The following is a 22,864-nucleotide window of genomic DNA, read 5'->3' on the forward strand; positions in this document are numbered from 1 at the left end:
TTGTTTTGGACAGCAATTTTCCTATGCATAAATTATTTAATGTAGTCAAATGAGATAAGAGTATAGGAATCAGCTCAAATTATGAAGTACAGGCTGCAGTGATGGTAGGGTGCAAATATAAGTATTTGGTTTCCCTACATGATCCTTGTCCTTACTGAAAGGAGAGAAGAGAAGAGAAAATTATTTGTCGTTTACACCCACTCACTATGGATGTACATTTTACTATAAAAGTTCTGAAATATGGCTTTTGAAAAGTAGAAGACAGTTGCTAATAATTCTTTTCAAAGAACAGAAACAGTGTTTAGTTTTATACAAAGAGTTGAGGATTAAGAGATTTCCATCAATCTTCAAAAATATCTTTTCAGAATATAGTTGAAAAATTTAGTGGATGTGTATATCTGTGCATCAAAGTATCAAAAATTGTTCCTTCTGCACCCATGTTGGCTATTCAATATTATGCCAAAAGCACACAGTACTTCCTATTTGGATCATTACTTATGCATATCCCTCGTTTAAAAACACAAAAGAGTTTTCATATTTGATTGTGGGGTTGATGAGATTACCTATGCAAATTTATGGATTTCATAAAATGATCCAGTTAATATATGACAGGCATTATTCATTTACTGACTTGTTCAGTTGAACATTTTTAGCCATGTTCATTAAAGTATGTGCACTTCACTACCATGCTCTTTAAACTGGAGGGTTTGGGTGTGGCAGAAGGTTCAAGCAGACCTTGAGTAAGCTCTGGGCACTCTGAGTTCTCTCTTCCATGTAGATCTCCCAGTTCAGCTTTCTGGGACATGTGCTTTGTCTCTGATTGAGATTAAATCTTGTGAACTAGGGTAAACATTTGTTTTCCTGTAAGCAATTTTTGATGCCTGGGTGATATTTAAGGTATTTTTTTTAAATTTAATTTTGACTTTTTTAAAATTGATTTGAATGTGGAAGAAAATAGCTATGAATTGTGTAGTAAAATATTCAGTCTTTAAACATAGGAAATAATTTATATTTTCACTCTGTTGATAGTTCTGGGAAAAAAAGCCTGCCTATAATTGCCTATACCTGATTGTACTTGTCTTTTCTCAATGGTTATTTTCACTTGAGTTCTGTTCATTTTGTGATTTAATGGCATTGAAATAGATCACTTAAGTATTCATGTATTCATTTTTATCCTATTTACATCAGTTCACATTTCAATAGAAATTTATTTCTGCCTAAATGTTGCTTTCCTCAGCAATGATTGGTATCATCTTCATCGTTGCATATTGCAATTTCCTATTGCATCTTTGAAGATCTACTGAGAAGTGAAAGTAAAATTCTTGTTTTTTTCTGTGTTGCTGACAATAAAATTGAGATTTAAGAAAATAGTTCATTATATTGGGTTTCTTAATATTGAGTTTTGCAGTTTTCTACTATAGTCTACTTTTAATTGCAAATGAAACTAAGCTTCCCGCCATCTTTTATGTCTAGGACAGATTTGTCGTGTCTCATGCAGTTACTTGTGTGTTCCAGAACTCCTTTTTTTCTGTGGTAGGTGTAATAAGGAAATAATAAACTTGACTGAACAAGTCTAATGTATACTAATCTGGTTTTTTAAATTTAAAGGGCTTTTTTCTCCATAATTTTAGTAGTAGTGAATGTGAGAAATATGTTTAGCTCTAACTTTATATTGACAACTGTTGCCACCCATGATTTCCTGACATATTTGCTTAATGTCACCCATGCTACACTGAAATAACCTTCAAGATGATCCAGACTTAATCAACGTGCTGACATAATGCTGTCAACCTTATCCTCAGAAAAGGTCATCTGCTAAATGAAGTAAGTGGGTTAGGGCATACAAACTGTGGTAGAAATGGGGGATAGGATGTTTCTGTGTACTATATAAAACATTATCTAAAGCTGTTTGTTTTCCTACAGAAATCAGATACATAGTTTCCACAGTGATGGAAATCCCTGGACTTTAGCCATTTAAATAAATAAAACTAAGCCAGATATGTTGTACTTTATTGTGTTTTGGGATACATTTAATGCATAAGCATGGCACTTGGTCTGCAGGACAAAAGGATGATGGAAACCAGAAGGAAAAAGATGAAGAGCATCCTTGCGTGCAGGAAGTGGGAGAGGTCTGTGCTCCAAGGTACCCAGAGGGTGCCCAGTTCTCCCTGGAGCCCCAGAAGGAGCTGGCTCTGAGGCTGTGGCACCCTCTCTGTGCCACTCAGCCACCATGACCTTCCTTTCTCCAGGCACATTCTGCTCCACAGGCTCTTGTCTCTGCTGCATGAGGAGCTCCTAGGCTTGCAGGATCTCCACAGTGTTGAATGCAACAACTTTTTAGATCCTTCATAGTGGTGGGAGTAACTGAACTTGTAGAAGCAAAAAGATTGTGAGAAATTGCTGTGTTCCAGGAGATAAAAGGTTTTGGATATTATTGCATTGATACAGTTCTCCCTATCTGATTCTGAGCTCTCTTTCTTTTCTAGAAATATTGTAGCAGTGGAAATATATTTATGAAAGCATTTTGCAGGAGGTTCTTTAAAGTATTAAAGATTTTCAGTGAAATCATTAGGGGAAAAAAAAATAAGGTGTTCCATCAGGATACCTATTCTGTAAGTTACCAGGCTTCCTGTAAGAATCAGCTTGAAGTATCTGCATAAAAATTAAACTTGATTCTGCTAATATCATGGAAATCCCACTCTAAGGCCTGGAATCAATTTTATTATTTCATTTGTTCATCAAAAGACATTTACTTTGTTTAAGTAGCTGTATATAGTAATTACAGCATTGCATTTGTCTCTTTCTTTGACCTACCCTACTCTCGCCAGTAAGGAGCCATTTGTACAACTTGAAGATGATTGTTTATTGAGAATATTGCCAATTTAATCTAAAAAATCAATTGAATTTCACTGCAGTCAAAAAATTGTACATCCTTTTTGTATCCAAATCCTCAGAGCCTTAGGGGAAAAAGCCTTTGAAGTGGAATGTAAGAAGAATTTTAATATTTTATGCAGGAATTGTAATATTTTATGCAGGAAGACAGAACTTAGAGGGGATGAGAAAGAGGAGAAAGAAACAAGTATTATGTACTTTTTCCAATTGCTCTGGCACACAAACTCTGCTTTTCCCACTCACCCTTGTATCACCCTGCTGGTTTCAGCACCTCATGTCTTGTGTTCTCCTCAGCTTTAAGCATCTCTGCAAATTCAAACACTTCTGACTTACTCTTCCTGGCTATGTTTTTGAATGAATAAGTGGAGGCTGAAGTGATGCAGTGAAACAAGTTTGAGAGATCTGAAAGGTTTCAGAATTTCAAAATATGTTTGCATGTTATTTACAATTTTATAACTAATTTTGCTATTTACTCTGTAAATGCAAAACTGCTGAAGAAAATCTTGATAAAGGAGGGAGTAGTGGTTCTATTTTTAAAAATAAATGAAATGCATAGATATTGCTACTAAAGATACTCTACACTGTTATACAAACAGGATTAATGACTTAATATTTCTTTATAGCGTTCATCTCATTTTAAAGGGCCTGTAGATGTCAAGTTCTTCAATTACTCTGAGTCTATGACCTACATTTATATAAATTAATGTATTATGATTGCTAGCTAACAATATCTTGTATAGTTGTAATCAAAACATTCACTTGGGTATAGATATCATATATGAGTTCTCTCCATTTTATTTTGGGAAGCTACCATATAGTGAGTGTCTAGGCAAAAAAAATCCACTTGATAGCAGCAGGAGAAATTAAATAGCTTGTTATTCATTCCCTACTTATGAGGCCATAGGTTTTTGTATATAGTAATGTACATTTGTGATTTTTTTTCCCCCCAAAAATGCCATGTGTATAATGCAACTCTTATTCTCCACCAGGTATATGCTGTTCATCTTGTAAATGGTTCCTTTGTAATAGTCTTTAAGTCCAGAATCTGCTGTAGACTGAGTTCTCATCTCTTTTTTTATTGGTGAGCAAAAGACAAATAGCTCAGGTGATCAAAGGTGAGGGCTGTGCTCCTAGCTTTCCCCAAATCTCCAGACCTGCTCAGCAAAAATTTTGGAGTAGCTGAGCAGTGCTTCATTATAATTGCATGCTCTCAATGCTCAGAATCACAGGTACAGGTTGTAACTTGAGGAGCAGTTGTTTGGATAAGCTTTAGCAGCTGGAGGTGGAATTCAGACAGCTGCCAACAGGATGCTTTTGTCTCCTGTGTCTCCTAGTCAGGGCTGAGGTGGTTCTCCTTTGCTCAGAGGCGATGCAGGGTGTGTGCATGTACTGCCCAAGCTCACACAAATTGCTGATGGTTCAGAACAGAGAGCTTAGGGCATGGCCTCAGAATCCTCCCTTTCTTTTAGGAACATTTTCACTGTTTTGCATGTTTGTCATTTCCCTCTCCCTCCTCTCCCCCCCCAGAAAAAAAATCAGCAGCTGCCCTACCTTCAGTCTCCAGGTGCTGCCATAGTGTCAGTAATGTGGAGCACTTGAATTCCTACACATGTAAAATATCTCCTGGCTGTCATGTATAAACTGCAGCATTGTGAGGCAGTGAATCCTGATAAATCCTGAGATTTCCAGAAAAATCTTTTCTGCCGTTGTATGGTGTTTCTAATAATTGTCTTGTGTCTAAATATTTTCGTTTTCAGTCAGTAATGTTTCATTTTAGGTTGTTTGTATTAGAATTTCCTACTTTGGACTTGTCTTGAATAGGCTGGGAAAAAATTGGTGCTTCTATAGTTTCTGTGTGAAGGGGGTTTTATTTTATGTTCTATTAGTTGTTTGTTTTTCCTCTACAGTGCTTCGTCATCTGTCATCCCTCAATGCATACAGGATGATAAACTCCCTGTCCCTGTTAATGGGAGTCGAGAATGTTTTGCTTCTCTCAGGATTGGTGCCATATTACCAGGACAATGTATTGATTTGGGTGACTGCCAGTGTGTGATGCATGACAGAAATGAGAAATTGAACTTTCTGAACGTGAAATAAATCGTGCTGATGATGATATATAAATGATTGAGGGAAAAGCAATCAATCAGATGCTCTCTGCTGGCAGGAGAGCTACATGCAATTTAATATATACTAAACCAACAGTTATTTACAGTCTAAATCAAATCGTGTTCTGTGCTAAACTCATATTCTTGCAAAGATTACTTGGAACATTTTTGGGTTTAGTATGCTTTCCTTTCTGCTTTACCAACACGTGGTGTCTCATAATTTAGAAATATTAAACTGACTCTATTAATTCTTGTTTTTTCTTGTCAAGAGCTACAGATTGTTTTTTCTAGACTGCTTATTACTACTTGAAATTGGTTGATTTTTAAATAATTTTAACTTGTAAGTAGAGTTGTTTTGATTCCCAGATACCTGCAGAAGGAGTTTATTATAGCCACCAGTAATTGGACTTTACTGTAAAACATCCACTAGGGACATGAATAGGCCCATTCTCTCTTTTGGCAGATGTTTTGCAGATATTAGACTTATATCCAATTATCTTTGGGTACTTTGTCAGTACACAAGAGCATTCATGTGCAGATGACTGTAATATTCTTTGCTCTCCTTCTCCACACTCTGAAATGAACAGGATAATTTATCCTTTTTGGAAAGAGAAGTATTTTAATGAAAGCTTAAAGAGACTTCCTGAAATTCTCTTTATTAAGGGGTCCTGTCATTCTAGGTCTGTCTCAGGCTATCATTTGTCCAATGTAAGACCCTTCAGCAGCAGAGAATTCTGCTCAGTTCTCCCCAAAGCCACCCAGAGCTGCAGAGTTTGGAATCTTCAGTTTGAGCTTTGGGGAGGGAGTTTCCAAGGATTCCTGTCTCCAAAGTAGTTGTCATTGTTTGCTTTGTGTTAAGGCTGTGAGAATCCAAGGAGAAGCTGAACCACATCTTCCTGGTAGAGGGTAATGTTGAAGCATTTGGCAGTCAGCTGGAATGTAAACCCTGGAGTTCTCTTGAGTGAGCCTTGGTATGATTAGACAGCTCTAGGCTAAACTGTTCATAGGCAGTTCAGCAAAAAACTGCTTCTAACAGTTATTTTAAGAAATACAACCAAATAAAAAGTCATTTGGGCTTTTTATAAACAATTTCTCTTACATAGAAAAGTGGGATTTTTCCCTGCCAAAACTTTATTTTAGCATTTTAGCATTTGTTTTTTTCAGAAATAAAATAAAATACTTATTTATTAGCTGTGACGTTTAACAGTTTAGTTACCTCAGAATTAAACATATTACTTTGATTAATCCAAGTTCAGTAAATAGTATTAGAATCTGGAACTTGCCATTGGAGGGCAGGGTTGATGTCAGAATATCAGCAAAACTTGACCATATCACAAAGATACTCTCAAAAAAGTAATATCAACCTTTTTAAACTCTCTAAGGGTGTTCTTTTATATTTTTCTTAACATGAGGTGCAGTAAGTTGCTTTTACATCTCAATGTCAGCCAATATAATTATTCATCTTTATTTTATTTTCGACTTTATTTTCTTTCTCTCTCTGAAAGCCTAGACAAAGACTTGACAAATATGAAGTTGCTAGGCAGGAAAAGATAAGTAAGCTGTCTGCCTCTTTTCTGAAGACAGACTTGTAATGAGGACAGTAAGAGTCGCTTATCAAAAACTCTGGAATTGCTATCAACATACTATACGAATGTATCTACCAAAATACTTTTAATAATTGTGTGTATTAGATTTTTATAGTTGCTTCAATATTTTTACAGATTATTTGGTTCATGTCTTCAAACTTGCTTGCCTTCTGCTAATGCTGTACAGCTGGACTCTACTTGAATTATCAAAAATTAATGATGCACATTTCAATGAGCAATTTTACAGATTCTATACATTATTCCTTGAAATTCAGTGGTATTTGAGCATTCTAAAATGGTATTTTGTGTACAATCTTGTCCTTTGTCTGTAGATGAGGACTTAAGGTGTTTATGTATTTATTATCTTAATTTGCAAAACAGTCATGATCATTATTCTGTGTTTTAATTTCAGTGACAAAAAGGTTTAGATTAATGCATAATGAAACATTAATGAAAATTGTATTTCCTGGTTTTGCAATAGATTTATTTCTGATGTCTCACGATCATTTCTGTACACCAACTCTGGAGCATGGAACTTGGCTCAGGTGCCATTTGGGAACCCAGATTCCCTTCTCATAGATATGTTTTATGACTGTGTGAACATGTGCTGGGTTCTGGGGTGTTTTGTTGGGTGGTGGGAATTTTATTTTTCTTTGGTTGATTTCTTGTGGGTGTTTTTTTGCCACTGATGGGTGTTGCATCTGCTATAGTTGCTTCCTATGAGGCCTGTTACAAGCCTCAATGAATGTTGCTGTCTATTACTGCATTCAAGCCATTTTAGAAAAAGAATTATGCTGTTTTACAACTAAAAACTAAACATTGTGAGTGCTGATGTTTCAGCTCAAGGACAGAAATTACAGTAAACTTGTGCTGTTTTATCCAGCCTCAGGATCAGAAGTTACCATAAGCTGATGTACAGTTGCTATCTGGAGATGGGATGTGTGTAGTCCTAATTTGGTTTTAAAGCTCTGCTTTTGTTAATACATTCATGTAATATATCTTAAAAAAAAAAAAAAAAAAAAAAAAAAAAAAAAAAAAAACACACACAACACAAAGCCAACAAATATTAAAATGCACCTAGAGTAGCCTTTTGAAGTTATATTTGGAATGACCTGTGTCTGTGTGTTTGTAAATGGCTTAATTTTAGAAATATATTTTATATGTTTTGAGTTAATGAACTTTTCCCCATGATGTCGGAAGAGACATGTATCTCACTTATTTATTCCTGTTTTTATAGATGGCTATACAACAGATGACATTGAATTTTACTGGCGTGGGGGTGATAATGCAGTCACAGGAGTGACAAAGATCGAACTGCCACAGTTCTCCATTGTAGACTACAAGCTTATCACCAAGAATGTTGTTTTCTCTACAGGTTTGTAGAGGGTAGCTTAAAAGGGGAATTCTTTTAAAGACTTCTAAAACTGGATTAATTCTCAGTGTGCAGTTGAGGAGCAAAACTTTTGGGAACAGGAATAAAATAGAGCAGCAGCTGTGAATTTGGAAAGCAGAAGTTTTTGTTACAGCTTCCATAGTGTATAAGGCACTATTCATTAACATTTGTAATGTGTCATGTTAAGGCTCATCAAATGAGCTGTATTTTCTGTTTACCTATGAAAACTGATTAAGTCACTTATACCCCTCTGTGCCATAAACCCAACCCAGCATGTAGGATATTTAGGAACCTTTTTCTCTGTATTTTTAGATGTTCCTTTTGCCAAGTTAAGGATGTATTAGACTAATTATTTTCTCTTCAATATAAAATCTTTAAAATGCTTGTTCCAGGATTTCCACTTTAGCCAATTCTAGCAAGTGTATGACTTTCTGAAGCCTGAAAAGATGCTTTCTGAGAAGGAGCCAAAAATCAGATTGCATTTTATGAAATAAAAATAATAATAATAAAAACCCAACATATTTCAGTGATATTAAATTGTTCAAGAGAGGCAAGAGTTGGATTGGACTGTTACTAGGAGATGTTTTCTACCTACTTGAGAAACCCATTAGGTGTGTTAAAAAATTATCTTCAAAAGTCACTTTCCAGATATGGGTAGAAATCATCTTTGGAGGGACTATAGAAGGATTTTACATCCCAAATTCTTCAAAATCAAGCAGAAATGGGACTTGAAGAATGATTTCTAGGCACCCATATTAACAAATGTTTCATACACTACAATATTTCTGGTGTCCAGTGACAAAATAGGAGTGTTGCATTTCTTGGAGAAAAGTTTAGGATAACGGTCACGTTGAAGCTGGCATATGACAGTTTGTTGGGGAAGAGGAATTTTTGTGCTTTGTTGCTCTGATGTGTATTTTGGCTGCTGATTGTTGAATGCTATGATTACCAGAAGATAAGCAACTAGAGCATCTTTGTACCCTTAGCATAAAAGATTATTTAATCCCAATTCTTGCTAGAAATTCTGCAGCTGAATATCCTGGATCTTTCAGCTCTGAGTATGCTCTATGTTGAATGAAAAAATAAAAATGATGGAAAAAAATGTTTTCAGGCATTATACAAATAAATTATGGCCATACCAAATATTCTCTTTTAGGTGCCTACCCAAGGCTGTCTCTCAGCTTTAAACTTAAGAGAAACATTGGTTACTTCATTCTGCAGACCTACATGCCTTCTATTCTGATCACTATCCTGTCCTGGGTTTCCTTCTGGATTAATTATGATGCTTCAGCTGCAAGAGTTGCTTTAGGTAGGCATTTTTACACATCTCATGCAGTGTGCATTAGCTGAATGGTTTTTCTAGCTTCTGGCTGAGTGGATAGTGCATGATTTGAAAATAAAAAATATACGTGTTAGATCTTTTTATGTCTGGCTTGTTAAGCTTTGCATTATTTGAATCAGCATTTAAAACATCAGAATTTAAATAAAAATTAAAGTGATTTCATGTCTGAATCAACTAACTTTATAATCATTGTAATCAAAATTAGCCTAATTGTCTCAACATGTTCTGTTGTTCTTTTGCTGCTTGTTTTTTCTCTGAAAAGAATGCACTTGCTTTTGCCCATAGCAGTCCGGAGCACGCGTCCAGCATTGTGTTAAGGATCGTAAATTGGTTTTCCTTTCAGGAATTAAATAAAGTTTTACTAGGACTGTATAGCTCACTTGTCCTTATGTTGAGGGAGAAGGCTGTGCCTCAAATCCTGTGTCCAATTCCAGGCTCCTCACTTCAAGACAGACATTGAGGGGCTGAAGTGTGTCCAGAGAAGGGCAACAGAGCTGGGGAAGGGTCTGGAGCACAGGTCTGATGAGGAGCAGCTGAGGGAGCTGGGGCAGCTCAGCCTGGAGAAAAAGAGGCTCAGGGGGGACCTTCTTGCTCCCTAAAACTCCCTGAGAGGAGTGTGCAGCCAGCTGGGGGTTGGGCTCTTCTGCCAAGTAATAGGTGAAAGGGCAAGAAGAAACGGGCTCAGGTTATGCCAGAGGAGGTTTAGATTAGATCCTAGGGGAATTTTTTTCACCAAAAAGGTTTCCAGCCCTGGCAGAGGCTGTTCTGGGAAGTGGTGGAGTTTACCATCCACGAAGGGATTTAAAAGATTTGAAGATTTGGTGCCTGGGGACATGGTGGTCATGGCAGTGCTGATTTAAAGATTGGATTCAATGAACTTAAAGGTGTTTTCCAACCTAAATGATTGTAAGAGTCTGATTATTTTTTTCCTTACTGTTACCTTACGTACCAAAAGCAAAACTGCTTCCCTAATTATCTCTAGAGTATTTGTATATCTCGTCACTAGTCCTGTATGAATCTGTTTATTCTGTCCCCTCATGATAAGAAGCATTTTACAAAAATAAGTATCTATCTCTATTGCCAAATTTTGTCAAGATCTGGCTGATTCCTGCCAGTACAACTCTTGTGTAACTAAAATAAATAAAGCCCCGTAAAAGATGCCATTGAAAATTTGACATTTTAATGTTATAGAATACGTCTGAGTTTTACCAGACCTTTCTGTGTAGTATTTTGCCTTAAGAATTTGAGACTGCAGACATCCTGAAAATGCTAGAGGAAAGCAAGATAAAGCAACTGTAGCCTGTAATTTTTAACTGAGACTCATTACAGAAAGTTTGCAGTTTAGCTGGTTAAAAATATACTTATGGAATCCAACTACTGTTTGCTTGACTGAGCTCAATTTATTGCATGTGTAATGTTTTTTATGCTATGCAAAAAATACAAATCCAAGATAAGGACTGAACAAGATGTTCCTGAAAAAATTCAAACACAAAAAGGAAAATGACAGAGGGTGGTGGCAAGGTCAGGTAGCCTGTGAGAAACACACAAAAAAATCTGAGCAGCCAGGGATCAGGTTAGGTAAGCTAAAGCCCTAAGACAGAACTAAATCTGTCCAGGGACATCAAAGGCAACAAGAAAAGCTTCTATATAGGTACATCAGTGCTAAAAGATGATCAGGGAAAATGGGAGTCCTCTCTGAAAGGAAACAGGAGGCCTGGATACCCAGGATCTGGAGAAGACTGAGGTGCTGAACACCTTTATAATGCCTTGCTCTCATGGACAAGTGCTCCAGACACATTGCCCAAGTTGCAGAAGTCAAAGGCTGGGACTGGGAGAGTGAAGAATCACCTGCTTAAGGGATCTTGTTGGAGACCTTCCAAGGAACCTGGGGATCCCAAGCACAAAGTCCATGGGACCTGATGAGATGCATCCACCGGGCCTGAGGGAACTGGCAAATGAATTGGCTAAAACTCTACCCATCATGTTTGAGAAGCCATGGCAGTCTGGTGAAGTTTCACTGACTGGAAAAGTGGAAGCAAAAGCCCCCTTTTTAAGAGGGGAAAAAATAAAGAAGACTTGGGGAGCTACAGAACTGTCAGCCTCACACATTGGTGCCTGTTAAGGTCATGGAGCAGATCTTCCTGGAAACTGTGCTAAGGCACATGGAAACCAAGGAGGTGATGGATGAGAGCCAGCTTGACTTCACTAAGGGCAAGTTGTGCCTGAGAGTCTGTGGCCATCTGCAGCAGGGTCCCAGCACTGGTGGAATGAGGAAAGAGCAACTGATGTCATCTACCTGGACTTGTGCAAAGCATCTGACACTGTTATGCATGAGATCCTTCTCTCTAAACTGAAGAGTCATGGATTTGTTGGCTGGACCACTTGGTGGATAAGGAATTGGCTGGATGGTTGCACTTATATAGTTGCAGTCAACAGTTAGATGTCCAAGTGGAGACAAGTGACACGTGTCCTCAGGGGTCTGTGTTGAGATTGGGCTGCTTAACATCTTGGTCAGCAACATGGACAATAGGATTGAGGACATCCTCAGCAAGTTACTGAGCTGTGTGGTGCTGTCCACATGCTGGAGGGAAGAGATCCATCCAGAGCAGCCTTAACAGGCTGGAGAAATGTCACAAAGATAATTGTGAGCCTGGAGCACCAATCTCTATGAAGAAAGGGAGTAGGAATTTTTCAGCCTGGAGCAGAGAAGGCTCCAGGGAGACCTAAGAGCACCTTTGAGAGCCTAAAAGGGCAAAGGACTTGGGACAGAGGGGAATGCCTTTAAACTGACAGCGTATGGATTTAGATTAGACCTTAGGAAGAAATTCTTCACTGTGAGTGTAGTGAGACAGTGGATCATGTTGCCTGAAGCTGGGGCTTCCCTATCCCTGGAAACATTCAAGGCCAGGGTGGATGGTGTTATGAGCAGCCTGGTCTAGTGGAAGGTTCCCTGCCCATGGTACTAGATGGTTTTGAAGATCCCTTCCAACCCAAACCTTTCTAGGATTCTATGAATATGGACAGAGGTTAGAGATATATTTTTGCAACCGGGGGAAAATAAAAATATTTTTCAACTACAGCCTTTAAATAGTATAAAATATTATTCTAGAAAGTAAATTAAAATTATTTCAATCACTAGACTTCTCAATTCTTTTTTCCAGGAATCACAACTGTGCTCACAATGACAACGATTAACACCCATCTTCGAGAGACTCTTCCCAAAATTCCATATGTGAAAGCCATTGATATGTACCTTATGGGATGTTTTGTCTTCGTTTTCATGGCTCTGCTGGAGTATGCATTGGTCAACTACATCTTCTTTGGCAGGGGACCTCAGCGTCAAAAGAAAGCAGCAGAAAAAGCTGCCAGTGCCAACAATGAGAAGTTGCGAATGGATGTCAATAAGGTAAACTGTAATCGGGATAAATTTTTAGCATTTTCCCAGGAAGACAGGCTCTCACTTCTGTCAGACAGTGCTTTAAAATGTAATTTCTTGTAGAAAATGAGTGGAGTGGAATTATGATGACCTTGTCTTAGCTCTGCAGAGCAGTGTACTTAGCTACCTCAGCAATGAATATTGCCCTCCAGCCTGGAAAGCTGAATGACTTGTTTCTAAAGCATGCAGTCAGTGAAGCTTTACTGAGAGATGTTTTCTTAGAATGTAGACTTGAATATGTACAACCTGTTTCCAAAGGAATAAATCCAAAATGATGGCTGTATATTCTAGTAAGAGCTCTATGGGATATTGGAACTAATAACTAAATTTAACCTGTTTTCATAAATCTTTCAGTTGAGCTGGATAAGAAATATTTGCCACAGAAGTGTTTAAAGTTTGAGAAGTTTGCATATTTTTAATGTCTAATGGGCCAGGATACTATTGACTAAATGAGGAACTTCTCAGATATAAACCATCAATGTGCTGTGTACTTAATTTTGAATCTAAAAATGGCCCCCTAGGGATGGAGAATTGAGGCAGAAAAGGTATTTGCCAAGATACACAGTTCTGGGAAAAGTATCCATTATGCTTAATGAAAATGGGGCACTTATCCTAAAGCACTTGTAATTTATCACTTTGGCCATTTTGGGATGAATTTCACACAGTGGCAAATCTGTGCTGAATGCAAAAACATTCTCAGTCTAAAATGTATAAATTTTCACACACATGCAAAGTTGGAAAATTAAATAAGGTTGAATTGTCTTTGGGAGTTTGGGGGTTTGTTTGGAGGAGGTGAGAGGGTTAGAGGGTTGTGGGATTTTTTTTTTTTTTTTTTTTTTTTTTTTTTTTTTTTTTTTTTTTGTCAGGGCTAGCTCTTTGAGTTGTAATTCATCAGGACAGTCCCAGGAGAAAAAAATCAAAGTCAGAATCTAAAAAAATAAGAAATCTACATTAGAAAAAAACAAGGGATTATTTGTCAATTGGAGACTTAAGTTTCATACAGCTCTAGTAGTGAAATTTCTAATGTTTATTCAGAACCTCTTACACACATAGTGGGTCTGCAGACAGAAGAACTTTTTATTCCAAAAATCCATCACACATTGATAGCACAAAATAATTTTATAGGTTATAGTTTATAGTTTTTTTAAAAGGAGAGTTATATGGTCATGGTTCATATCTCATCCATTTTTTTTTCTTTTTGATTGGAGCGAAACATATTTTAATGAATGAAGGCATACTCAAAATTATGAGTTTAATTTTATCTTATGTTACCATATATTATCTTTTAACATTATAAAGCTCATGAAGAACATGTTCTTATTTCTACTGGATTTTTCAGCAATAAAAAAAATCTGTGAGTTTAACTGTTAAAGTCTTTTTTCTTTTTTAAAATTAAATTTCACTTTAAAAATGCTATAAACTACCCTGTAACTAATTTTGCAAGACTAGACCTGCATTTACCTGAAGTCTTTCCTCTAACATCAGTGGAAATTTAAGATCCATAGGTGTTAGAGTGCCACCAATAGCTGAGGTATAGTTTTGCACACTTTGCTTCACTTGTGGTGTTTTCAACATTCTTGTTCATACGATAGACTTTTCAGCTGTGTAACAGAATAGCCAAAGTCCAGTGGCAAATTGCTGATCATGAAGAAGAATTTGAAATTGCTGTGTTAATCCAATTCACTAGGCAGAGTAAATTAATTTCAATACTGTTGCAGAACTCTACCAGCTTACAGGATTGACACAAGGTATATTGTGGAACACAAAGAACAGTTCAACATTATTTTTATTTTTTTTCATAGTGAGCCTTTCAGTTAATGTTCTAGGCCAGCATGGTTAACAGTCTATGGCAGTCCTGCTCTGGTATCCAGATCCACTCTGATCTGGTAATCAGGTCTGCAGTCCTTTAAGCAATAGACAGGGAATCAAATAGGAGAGGATCAGAGAACTTGTCCTACTGCACAGGCTGCTCTGGGGAGAAGGAAAGGAGCTGACAGCTGCTCGTGTTGTTTGACCAGCAGCAAAAAAGCATATTAATATTTAATGGGCCTGAATATTTTATCTATTAAAGGGAGACAAATATTATGTAATTATTTTCATTTATAAGAATCAAAAAGGGGTCTGATCTGCTGAAATTAGTTCAGAAACAGTTTTTCATAAAAAGCAACATAGTTTTGAAATGGGATCACAAAACACTCCATCTTTAACTAGGCTCCTATAGTGAAGGACTGATTTTACAAGGTATGAGTGTTCTTTTGTAATATTACAAGATTCCTCTTGAATCACTATGTGCAATATTATGAATTCATAAGAATCAGATACTAGACAAGAGAAGACTGATACCATGAGGAAGAAACCTAAGCATGAGGATGAAAACTTCTACACAAAACAGCTTCTGTTACTGCATTCAGCATTGACACTGCAGAAGAGGTGGATAAATAGTTATTGGAACTGCTGTTTGGAGTACAGTTGCTTATACTTTTTAGATCAGAAAATCTGTAATGGTTTTCTTGCAATTCCAACACTCTTGTTTGGTAACAATCTCATACAACTTGCAATCAACAGAAGGTGGTGAGAGGAGAACTGCTTACTGGTCTTCTCATCCACAGCTCTGCTTGCAAAATCAAAGAAGTTAATCCATGCTCCCTTTATGCTGTTAAATTCTCTTCCATGGACAGATTCCAGTGTGGATACGGGCACTGGTAGTCTCTCTATTTTTGCTTGCTGTTATTCAGAAGATTCTAGGGAGCCTACAACACAGTGTGCAATGGAAGCTTTTTTCCCATGGCCGTGGTATCTGCTGAATCCATTGCAATCTCTTGGAGATTTGGTGACTCAGGTGTCCTGTCACCTGAGTCACATGTTTTTTCCATTTGAGTGAACTCCATTTGACTGGCTGCAGAGCTTCCCCAGGGCTATTCCAGATGAAACTGTGGCCAAATCTTTCTTTTAATTTCATATCATATTCTTATCATATGCAAAATCTGGTATTTTGAGGTTTGTTCTATCTTTTTTTTTTTTTTAATCATGGAATAGTTTGAGTCAGAAAGGATGTTTAAAGGTCACCTACTCCAACCTCATTGTAATGAGCAGGGCCATCCTCAGCTAGATGCTCAGGGCACCATCCAATGTGACCATGGATCTCTGTTTCCAGGGATGGGGCATGCACCACCTCTCTGAGCAATTTCTTCTGCTGTTTCATCACTCTCATTTAAAAAAAATTCTTCCATATATCTAGTCTGAATCATCACATAAGATATACTCCATTTTCAAAGACTGTTGATCCTGTTTGCAGTAATGGAAAGGTAGAGAAGGAATTGTGTCTTGATTTGCTTCTTGGATACTGAATTCTGAGTAATAAAATTATGTAGAAATTTAAAGAACATAAAACTCATGGCAGATTCAGGCTCAGTTGCCAGCAGATACATTGCCACAGACTTGTTAAATCAAATAGGACTGGCTTGATTTTCTTTGCAGTGAGTTCAGATAAAAATAACTGTGAGTATCATCATTTCACTCTTGAAACTTCTCAGCTGCATTTAGCAGTTTGTTCCTTCGGTATAACTCATCATATTTTGCCTTGTCAAGATTAGTTGTTCTTTCTGTAAACAATCATATTGTTGCTTGTAGGTAAATCACTGCCTTTCTTCTTACTCAGATATCCTTCATTTATTTGAGATATCATTCACGTAATTTCCTCACTTCTCTTTTCAAGTTTTTCATCTTATGTCTTGAAATGCCTTTTTTGCCTTGGTAGTCTCAAGTTTCTTAGTCTCTTCTGTTCTGATTGGCATAGTACTGCAAGTGTACATAAGGATAGTTACACTGGAGTGACCTATTTCTGCTTGAGAACCTAGCATGTCGTAATGTCATATACTCTAAGCCGTTGTTATGTCTTTTTATTCCATGAACTTTTGTATTTAAGAATGCTGATGGTCATCAGTATCCTTTTGGTATTTTGCATTTCATGAATCTTCATGCCAATATTGTCTGTGCTTCTTCAAAATTATTAACAGATACATTAAAATACAGGGCCAAATTCCAGCCTCTGGCTTCCCAATATCTGTGGGTAATTGTACATGCATCTGGGACATGATAGCCCTTCTATTTTAAGATAATGTACCAAAGGCTTTACTGAAATCCATAAATCATATCTTCTCATTCAGTAGCTATATACAAATGGTCTAGAAAGATCTGGTCTAGAATCCTCTATGACCCTGTTTTTCTTTTCATTGTAATTTTTTTTTCATGCTTCATTTTGGGATAGAAGGGGGGTAGGGGAGGGAAACAAGTTATTGTCATATAACTCTTCAGGTTTTCTCCCTATGATGTCTGGTTTTCTCTCCAAGATGATTTGCCTAACCACAGTTCCAGTGTAGAGCCTGGTACAACTTCAAATAATTTCTTAGGCAGACCCCCAGCCATTTTAATAAGTTTCCTTTCTGTTATGACAGCTCAGATCATGGGTTTATTGGTGCTCTTTCAGAGCTGGCTTATGCTCGTTAAATTTTTTCCAGAATGCAGGAGCCAAGTTATTTTTTATTATTTTTTAAATTTACTCTTAATTTGCAGTTTCTAATAATTTTACCTTGGATGTTTCAATCTTGGAACTCTGATTTAGATGGGCTTGATGATGCTGACCATTGTGATGAGTCTGATATATCTTCTAGACATTTGCTGTCTGATCACCTGCCAAGTTCTATATTTTCCATTTGTTCTCCTGTGTTACTAAATTTCCTGTACATCAGCTGCATAAGCTGCTGTTACATCTATTGGATTCTAATGCTGGTTTTTCTACATTTGCTCATCTGTCTCATTTGATCCAAACTACTACGTACATTAATTGACTACTCTTGAGGCATAAGTAGGGTGAAAATGCTTTTCAATATCAATTAAATCTCTATTTGTAATTCTGGATAGATCCGAAAACCTGCATTAGAGGGGTAAAACCAGGACTGGCACTTTAAAGACCATGGTAAATGAAAGGCTGACTCTTCTTCCTCTGTAAAGAAGTGCTTCTTGCCATCTGTATGTTTGACAAGAGGTGATTCCCATGGAAAAGCAGCTCTGTGCCATCCTTTTCCATAGCATCAGAGGCAGCAGAGATGATACTTGTTGTGAGTATTGGGAGGAAGACTCTTATTAAAGGAAGAACTCTTTAGGATCTGTCTCTTTAAGGAGGTCCTGGTCAGTCTTTTCTTCAACATCACTATTGTTGTCTCACCAGGATATTACCTACAAACAGGATATGATACTTCCTTTTTTCAACTCAGATATCAAACCTTACAGAGGCATTAACACATAATGATTTGGTGCACCTTCCTTCCATTTCTAGTCTTTCATACATGTTTCCAACTTAGCTTAAAGCACAGAGAATGCTCCAATGCACAGGCAATATACCTGAAGTACACGATAACATGAGTTACATAAATAAAACTACCTTTAATTTTGCAATCATACTCTGCTATTGTGAGCAGTAACAGAGCAATTTCCCTCTGGGAAAGAGGGGAAAAATGTCAGCATATTATGCAATGCTTTGTAAAATTGTTTATGCAGATTTATTCAGTCATTTTCTGTAAATAAATGTGAAGTGACATTGCTAACCTCTGCATGTTTAGATAAGGTTCCTTTTTAAATATACTGAGTGTATTTTTAAAACAATGAGTAATTCTTTACTCAGACCTCTTTCTATTACATAAGGTATTCAGTCAGCATACCTGAAAGGGACAGTGCATTGCTGCTCATAGTGCGAATCATGAACAAGGAAAACTGTCAGACTAATGCCATTTTTCCATCCAAAATCTGGGTACCAAGAACATGGAATGTCAATATGATCATGAGTTTAAACACATCTTAATAGATTTGAATACCATGGAAGTGTTCTCAAAAAATTAATGAAGGGCTTAGGAAGCTAAGAAAGTTTAAACAAATACAGGCATCTGCAATTCATTGCCCTCCTGGCCCATTGTTGTTATATCTGGATTAGCACAGGGCTGCTAAAGGAGGTGAGTTAGCAAGCCAACAACAAATGGAAGCTTAACGTGCCCTCAGAAACACTTGGTAACTTTCTTCCCTTTCAAGTTGTCTCAGCTGCTATTTTTTTCCTACATCATTTTGACCAAGGAAAGGAGTCTGACCAAGTTTTGCTGGACTAGTTAAGTAGTTTTCCTCAGATCTTTCACTCTAAGAGAGCTCCATTGCATTATCAGAGCTTTGAGAGAAAGAAGAGCCTACAATCACCTGTTTCACAAGTGATTACACTTAATTATTTCAACTATGCAACTGGTAGGCTAAGGATGGGCTGGCAGTTTGTAACCTAGGAAGGAAATGGGGCTCCCACAGCATCCTCCTTCCTCAGATGCCCACTTTCAGATTCACTGTCTAATGTATAGGTGCTCTAGGAGCAGGGAGACTGAGAACTTTCTAGTCCATTGTGCCAGAAATGTCCTCTGTTACAGCAGCTCACTTGGAGATGGCAGCACCATCAGTTCAGGTGCTGGTGTGCTGCCTGACATTTCCCATGACAGCTTCCAAACTTCTTTTTACCACTTTACTAGAGAATAACTGGAAGAGCCTTGTATTTTTTTTTAATCTGTTGTATCAATAGATGCCTCTAGAAAAGGAGGGGTGAATTAGATGAAGGAGTGTGTTAACCTGAGCCAAAGGGAATGCACTGATCTGTACCTGTGGCTTTTTGCAGTTTGTGATGGCTTTCAGTGCACTGCAAACAGACAAGGTCACTCTCTTCAATTTTCAGGCTGTGGTGTGAAGATGCATTAGCAGGGCTGTAGGCCCGAGATAATAGACCTTGCTCCATAGCAATGCTCCAAAACAATTAGGCTTGGCTAATGCCTTTATTTCCCCACCGATTTACTGCTGGCTTGCTGCTGGCCTTTTCAGTTCATAGCAATATTTGTTCATTTCTATCTGAAGAAATCATATAATGCATCTTCAGGGAGAAGAAACTATTGCAAAGGTACCTAAAACCAGTCAGTACCTATTACATAGAATGGCAGTTTATACCCTATGGACTAGAGGTACTTCTGGTATAAAACATGAGTAAGCATATATAACATGTTTACAAGATGTAAAAGCTTTTGGTAAAAAGAGGATTTTTCAACTGGTTTTATGCACAGACTCAGTTAATAAACTGAACAGGATATTAAAACACTAAGGCAAGAGGAAGCTCTTAAAATTCTGGTCTCAAATTCTTACTGCTCTGTATTGCTGCAGCTAATGCTGCCACTGTCCAGATGTCAGTGAAAGAATTCATCCTCTTTCTCTCCAAGGAGAGTTTTCATTTTGTTTGCAGTACAGGTAACACTGCATGAGGACTGATTGTTGATCCAGGATCAAAACGTATTCCTTACACAGCCGTTTATTGAAGTCCATGTCACAAAGTAGGCATGGATTATAAAAGCTTAGCCTTTCTCCTAAATTTCCATTCATGCATTCTCAAGGAACAACTTGCATATGAAACAGTCAGCAGTGCCCAGGGTGTCTGGCCAGCCTCTTCGTGTTTTATCAAACCAGAGCTTGGAAAGGAGTGAAATTTGAGGAGGTTCCAGTTTTAGCTCCCAGCACTTTGCAGAAGCAGTCAGAAGGTGATTTTCCACTATCTGTGTTGGTATTCCACATGACATCTGAATAAAGGTCAAGTCAACTGGATGAGGCTTTTTTTCTCCAGTTGCACTCCTTTGAATGCCATATTTAATTAATATAAGACCAGTGCCTGTACACTTGTTTAAAGCACATTCTCCCCTTTGCCATTGTACTGCATCTACAGCCTGTGACCCTGAGCAGAACACAATTTTTAGTTCATAAAAGAATCTCTTAATTCAGTTTAGGTCATTAGATCAAGTTGTGAAGAAATAAGACACAAAAAAAGACAAATTATGTACAGTGAAGTAGAAGAAATGTATGTAGCTGCAGTCCAGAATGTGTGTCTGGTATGGAATTTGGTGAATTGATTTCCTGAAACACAACAGCTCTAAAGAGTTTGCAAAGGTTTAATTCAGCAGCCAGGAGCTGGCAAATTTCTATCCAAAACATAAGTTGTAACTGCAAGTAGTATGTGCTAGAGAAGGTAACCTAGTTGTACTCATGAATTTTGAGATCACTGGATTATGTACACTTGGATGTCACTAAGTGGTAAAAGTATTATTATAATGTTGTTACAGTGACTGTCAGTCTCTTTATATGTATGAGAACAAATTCTAAAGACTCAATCTATTTAGATTTAAATGGATGCATTTAGGGGTATCCACTTAGACACACAGAAACTGAATACTTACTTTTTTATTTTTTAAAGCATGTTAGGGTTTGTGTTGCTTACACATCTGTTAAATTTAGTGAAACAGTCAAGCTGGCCTGTAAAGACCTATGTTTCTTGGAAAATTCACTTAGTTACAAATTCTTTTGGGTTCTACTGCTTTCCCAGAATTCTGCATATGAAGAAAGAAAGACACCAGGAGTTAGTTTTGTGTAACTTAGGAAAACATTAGGTAGGTAGGTTGGTAGGATTATGCCTAAGCTCAAATACGTATATAGAGAAAATGTATGTCTATATGTGAATATATCTTTTTTACTCCTTAGCAACTAGTTTAAAGAATACTTCTGCAATGATAAAAGGTTGTACTACAACATGGTTTCTATGTCCTTTTTCATTCTTATGTCTCCATTCCTCTTTTAAGTGTTTAGAGACTTTAATATAGTTTTCTTCCCCATGTAGAATTGTCAAGACTTCTCCCTAAACTCAGTGCATCTTACAGCTGTGTGCAAAGAGCTCCACATACCTGTCCTTGCTCATGTTCTCAAAACCAGTTCTGCATTCTGGTAATGTGGTTGTCAGAAACACTTGTGACTTGAAGGATGCAACAGTAAAGGTCACAGAGCCTAAATCAATATGATTTTTTTCATGTAATGGGTTTTTTTGACAGCTTTCTATCCATGTATTTTATAAGTATTCAAAGTATAATATGTTTAACTAACTGAACTCAAGTTTGATTGAAATGTACAGACACAAAAAGACATCATATCATGAAGAAAACTATAATCTAGTTTTTATTTTCCCTAGAATTAATACATACACAAAAACAATTAAAGTATAATACAATTTTTTAAAATAATACATAATATTGGTATATATTTTGCATATGCAGAAATTTACTCAGAAACAGATTTTAAATTACTAACCATATCTTGGTGAGACAGTTTCTTCATTCTTGTTGCTCATTTTGAAATAAGTGACAAAATGTTAGATTCTCCCCAAAATCCACACCATCAGTGTAGAAGTAAATCATGGAGGAACATTTTAATTTAGTTGGCTTTGGGTTTTTTTTTCCCCATAATTTTAAAGCAGAAGACTTTTCATTTTAATATTTTCTGGACTAGGCCTCTGAGCCTTGTAGTATCTATAGCTGTGGAACTGTCTCTGTTTCAGGCTTCTAAATCAGCAATGAACTGATCATATTAAATACTTTTCTGGATATTTTTTAATTTGGACATTTATTATAAAATGTTAGAAATTCATCTTTCTTTCCTTTATAACAAAATCTTCTCAGTGATTTTTCCATAGAAAGATCTCAGGAATATTATTTTAGTTTTCTTCTTCTTGTGGAATTAGTTGCAGTTTCTCTCCAGAGTTTTATCCTTGGACCTCTTGCTGCCTCTGAGCATGTTTGTCTTTGGCCTGGGCCCAAGAATTATGTGTTCCCCAAAACCACAAGCCTAAATCTGTTGACAAGTGAGTATATCATGGTCAGAAGGATGAAAGTGGTAGACTGCCATTCAGTCCACCCACTCTCATGACAAGGATGTGCTGTGTAGTTCTTTGCACATTATATTTGTCTTCAAACAAGAAAAATGACACCTTTAGTATATTTTACAGAAGCTGTTCTAGAGGAGCAACTTAACAACCTTATTTTTACCATCTAGTTCATGTTTCAAAACCATAACTATATCCAAATTATACCCTAGAAATTTTGCCAGTTGTGGTGATAATTATCTGTTCAATGCATTTTTTTCTCTTTCATGACACTTTCTTATATAACCAATTTTGCTCTGTTTCTATAGTAGATTTTTGATGCTAGATATATCTACTAGATTGTA

General features: G+C 36.9%; 1 protein-coding gene across 3 annotated transcripts in view; it reads left to right on the top strand.

Moving 5' to 3' along the window:
* GABRB2 (gamma-aminobutyric acid type A receptor subunit beta2) overlaps positions 1 to 22,864 on the top strand; it is a 145,352-nt gene that overhangs the window by 109,843 nt on the left and 12,645 nt on the right. For all 3 annotated transcript variants that reach the window (XM_068205663.1, XM_068205662.1, XM_068205664.1), the window contains 3 exons: positions 7,821 to 7,958; positions 9,133 to 9,285; positions 12,480 to 12,724. In XM_068205663.1, coding sequence (XP_068061764.1) covers positions 7,821 to 7,958; positions 9,133 to 9,285; positions 12,480 to 12,724 — 536 coding nt within the window. The remainder of the gene's footprint in view (positions 1 to 7,820; positions 7,959 to 9,132; positions 9,286 to 12,479; positions 12,725 to 22,864) is intronic.

This window comes from Anomalospiza imberbis, chromosome 15 (genome assembly GCF_031753505.1).
Source record: "Anomalospiza imberbis isolate Cuckoo-Finch-1a 21T00152 chromosome 15, ASM3175350v1, whole genome shotgun sequence".
NCBI lineage: Eukaryota > Metazoa > Chordata > Aves > Passeriformes > Viduidae > Anomalospiza > Anomalospiza imberbis.